At 35.2% G+C, this 4,965-nt stretch overlaps 1 protein-coding gene across 1 annotated transcript; it reads left to right on the plus strand.

The window, feature by feature from the left end:
* The first annotated feature begins 1,157 nt into the window (after positions 1–1,157).
* On the plus strand, positions 1,158–4,190 carry LOC114717202 (uncharacterized). Its single transcript, XM_028902301.1, has 2 exons — positions 1,158–1,224; positions 2,810–4,190. The coding sequence occupies exon 2, from the start codon at positions 2,811–2,813 to the stop codon at positions 4,113–4,115; it is 1,305 nt and encodes a 434-aa protein (XP_028758134.1). The 5' UTR covers positions 1,158–1,224; position 2,810; the 3' UTR covers positions 4,116–4,190.
* Positions 4,191–4,965: the final 775 nt, after the last annotated feature.

The raw sequence follows: 4,965 nt of genomic DNA on the forward strand, positions 1-4,965 counted from the left end.
CAACACAAAGTGAGTATATACTACCTCTAGTATTAAATATAAGAACTAATTGATAGTCCTAATTGTAAAATCTCAATTGATTTTGTTTTCCAAATTTATAGCGTGTTTTTCAAAATATACCTATCGATTGGAAGATATTTTCATCCAAATGTAGTTTTAATGTATATAATTAAATAAGAATAATTTAGGAAAGTCATCACACATTTATTATAAATAATTAAATTAATTTTTTTAACCTCTTCAAATTAGTTATCTACCTCTCATATTAAAAATCAGAGGTAGTATTATTTATAGCAACCAATATTGCTCAAAATTCAGCATTATCATATTGCAGGTGAATGCTCGATGGAAATCTCACTCCTCCTATCATCATTCAGACTATAATTTTGGTCATTCTAGACCGGTTCTCTTTTCCTCCTTATGAAATTATATGGTCTTGTAACATATTTTTCTGTAGTAATTCTACCTCCGGTTCTTAACATAAAATTTCATTTGAATTTTATTTTGATTCTAAATATAAGATCTCAATCTACTTTATTTTTTATATTTATCTATTTTTTAAGATAATATTTACAATAATAATAGTTCTAACCAATATACTTGATTAACAAAAATATTCAAAGAAAGACAACAATTATTTATTATAAATAACTAACTTAACTAATTTTATTAATCTACTCAAATTAATCAATTAGTTTTTATATTAATTACTATCTCTGATCCTTATTATAAAACCTCGTTTACAAAAATAATGTTTTATATTTAGAACCGAAGGTAGTATTTCATTTTATTGGAAAAATGCTTGGGAAAAGTGTGCAAATCATATTCAGAAGATAATTTATATAATTTATAAAAAAAAGGGAGAAATTTTGAATTGATTCTCTCTAATATTTACCGCCGCATCTCCTTCCTCTTTAATATTTTTCTTTCAAATTTGTATCGAAATAAAAATTTAAGCTTTCCCGGCCTTTTTCTCAATATTGGGAATTGAGATGTTTGGATTGGGCCAAGTCTTTTGACCTGGATCTAAACCGCCATTGAGCCCACAAGCACTGGTTATCAAATCATCCCTCCCCACTTCCACTCTTTGACTCGCGGACGCCATTGCGGTCACGGAGAAAAAGCGGCTTTTCCCGTTTCTGCACGTGAGGCTTCGCTCCGATCACTGCATTTTGGTTCCGGCGACTGTGCAAATCAGAACATAGGAGGTTTTTCATGTAAAAGGTATCTGATAATCAGCATTTTTCCTAGTCTCCGCGCTAATGATTTCCCCTTGAAAATCGGTTTGGGTATTTGTAAAAGCAGTTCCTTGACAATGTAGAGCACAAGCGAGTGGGTGCAGTGTTACAGGAATACTTACTGTTTTATGGGTAGTATGCGTTTTCGTTGTGAGTAATTATATCTTGGTTGTCGCCCTTGTTATGTAATTGTTGTTTTCTGAGTTTTCAATCCTGGGAAAGGAGTTTTTGACAATAAAGAACTCTCCCAGAAGAGTTCCTTGGTTTTAGGAATTTTGGCAATAATTTACCTTCAAATATGTTCTAATGCTAACCAGTTTGTCATATGCTTTGCAAGTAATCCAGAATGCATGTAGTGGGGATTTCGTCAATCTTGAAAAAAAGGATTACAACTTGGAAAGTAACTGGTTCAGGGTAAAACATGCTTTCTAAATTTATAATTGGAAAAGAAAGCAAAAAGAGCTGGAGAGGGAGAGCTTGATGCAGCGTTGAAGTTGTCACCTTGTGACCTTGTGGTCACGGGGTTGAGTCATGAAAACACAGCCTCGTGAAATAAAAAATGTAGCGTAAAGGTGCATACGATAGATCCAAGAGGCCCCAACCCTCCCCAGGGGGCCAGACCCATGTATAGTGGGAGCTTCGTGCACTGGGTTGTCTCTAGTTATTAACAATTTAACATCAGTTCGGAGTCTCAATTGGGTTTCAGAGGCCAGTTCTGTCTTGGAGCGGTCTGATCTAGATTAAATTCTGCCAAATATGTTGTGACTTCACAGAGTCTAGCTAGCTAGTTAGAACAGGTTTGTATTTAAAAAGCTATTACCAATTTTATTCTTCAAGGGACTTGGAACTTATTGATGAATAGTTATGATAATGAATAGTGATCTTTTAATATTTAGAATATGACCAACCTTCTTAGACCTTAGCTACTTGCTGAGCTGAATGTACTTTGGAGAGTTCCTTTTTGACCTGGTGATGAATCCAACTTACCTATATACTCATTTGACACATAATTGTATGTACATTTAGTTAACAGACCAAGATTATTGATCCCCTAATTATTGTTGGCTCAATTTTGCTTATAATTTTGAATTCACTTATTTATTGGTATTTTGAAAATCTGAGGGTGCCTCAGTGGATAGTTTCATGTATCTTTACATATTTTGGTGTTTGCAATATGTTGAATTTTGACTTGAGAGCAATATTTCTTCCATGGTCATTGCTTTGTCATGTGTGACCCGTCCACTGAATCATTCTCCCCAAGTTAAATGTACTCTATAACTGGCTGGATTATTTTACCTTTTTTTGTTGGCCGAACATTTTACCTCAGTTATTACTCAGATTACTTAGATGCTATTGCTTTATACATACCACTTGGACAGTTGCAAGGGATGAGTGGGGGATGGATTCCAAAATCCTCAATATATTATGATAGTATGAATGTTTATGGGCTTGTTTGATCATATGATAGAACAGTCATAAATCTCTTGGCTTGTTAGTGAATAAAAACCTAATCTGACCTTAATCTATTCATTTCAAACTTGATGCCTTATTGACTCTTTAATATCAAGCAGGATGCCTCCATTTCTGTTGGAATTCATTAAGAGAAAAAGTATGGCCAAAAAGAGGAAAAGAAGACACAAAAAAAGAATATTGAAGGGGAACTACCAAGCGGACTGGTCAAGCCTCCCTCAAGATATTAATGAAATGATTGTTGACAAACTGTGTTTAGTTGATCGCTTATCCCTTAGTAAAACTTGCAGAAGCTGGAATGCTTTTCTTGGTGAAGACCTTCCTGGTTGGCAAACCCATGGAATTCCTTGGCTTCTAGTGTCAGGTGAGCAATGTAAAGAAGATAGAACTTGTATTAGCATACTAGATGACCGTGTTTGGGAATTGAAGTTGTCAGAAGCATATGACAAGTATTGTTGGGGATCATTTCAGGAGTGGCTAATTATGGTAAAAGAGATGAACAGTTTCATTCTTGAAATTATGTTGTTGAATCCTTTTACAAGAAGCCAAATTACTCTGCCTCCAATATGGAACTTTTACCACAAGATAGTGCTATCTGGGCGTCCCTTTGAGAATGACTTTATGTGTATGCTTCTACATAGCCAGCATAGGGAGCTGGCTTTTTATATGCCACGAATACAATCATGGCTTAAACATAAAATGACGGGTGAACCATTTGAAGATGCTGTATTTTGTAAAGGAAGTTTTTTTCTCTTAGATGGAAGTTATAACATATGGCAAATTGATACTAAAAGTATCTGCTCTAGCGCTAGTAAAGGTGATGTTCATTTTGGAACATTGCCTGAACTAGAAATACATTTTCATGAAATGAAAATGCTAGATATGATGCAGTTGAATGTTGTAATATTGGAGAGGAATGATGAGCATCGCATTTTAAGATATCTTGTGGAATCTTGTGGGGAGGTTTTGCTTGTTTGTAGATATTTTCACCCAAAACAAGATCTAGTGCTTGAGACACAAAAATTTGAGGTATTTTCGTTGGATCTTTGTCAATCATCTTGGAAGAAGGTTGAGGATTTGAAGGATCGGATGCTATTCATAGGAAAATGTTGTTCATCATCATTCTCCATTGAGGAACTTGGAGTTGGGATTAGCAACAGCATATATTTTACCAACGATCAGGCTGCACCTTGGTGGAATGAGTGGGATTCGAACCATTTGAAAGATATATCAACTCGTCTAGGATTAGTCAAGAATGTTGGTAGAGATTGGGGTAATTTCAAACTCGGAAATGAAGATGGTGAGCCTTTTAGCTTTCGGGGAGACATAGAGAAATGGTCGTATACTTGGTTTACTGCTCCCATATGGTGGTACTGCAAGAACGTTCCACCTATTGAAAGGATTTAAGGGTCAGTTTGTTTGAAGTGAAGGGGGGGGGGGGAAGAAGAAGAAGAAATTTTAGTTAAGTCTAACACTTAAATTGTTGGAAAAAATCAAGCTAATCATGAAGGTTTTGTTGGCTGGTGGGGAAGCCAGCGTGTAAATATATCCTTGGTGGAGAACATGGCTTGTCTTGTGGACTGCATGTTTTAGCTCTGACTATACTTTGTTTGTCTTTGATGTCTTTGTTGTCACATTGCTTGAATTAACACTAAACTCCTAAAGGTACTAGATTACTAATTAGATAAATTTCTGGAAATTTTAACCCATAAACAAAGTGGAAGAAAGTAGATTATTTCCTTCATCAGAGTGACAATTATTTGAACCTCAAGAAACGAATTATTATTGATCCAAGTGAGAGAACATTTTGGTGCTTCCATGAATAAAGTATGATAAAAGCTTTTTACAAAAAGTTCCCATATAAATAGACTTTGTCTTTCTTTGGAGAATTCTCCCAATAATGGGGGAAGGAATAGCATCCTGGGCATGAAGGGTTATAAAGAATCGATTCTAGATTGATGCTCAAGTGTCAACCAATCCTTTTATGGTTTGAATATGCCAATTCATAATTGAATTCCACACATCCCTAAATCTAAAACAAAATAATCAAATAAATAACGAAGCATCATCTTCGGAACATCACCACTTATCCTTCCATTTTTCTGCTGCATTATTGTGACCGAGGTGCCTTCCAGTTTTGTTTGTTTCCAGGTCCAAAAAAAAGTCCCTGTTAGCCAAAGGTCATAGGTACGATCCAATCCTCAACCTCATTACATGCCACTAAGCTATAGTGAGTTATGCCTTTCTAAAAACTTTA

Source organism: Neltuma alba, unplaced genomic scaffold, assembly GCF_004799145.2.
Source record: "Neltuma alba isolate B1F8T4 unplaced genomic scaffold, ASM479914v2 tig00011716_pilon, whole genome shotgun sequence".
NCBI classification, from domain to species: Eukaryota; Viridiplantae; Streptophyta; class Magnoliopsida; order Fabales; family Fabaceae; genus Neltuma; species Neltuma alba.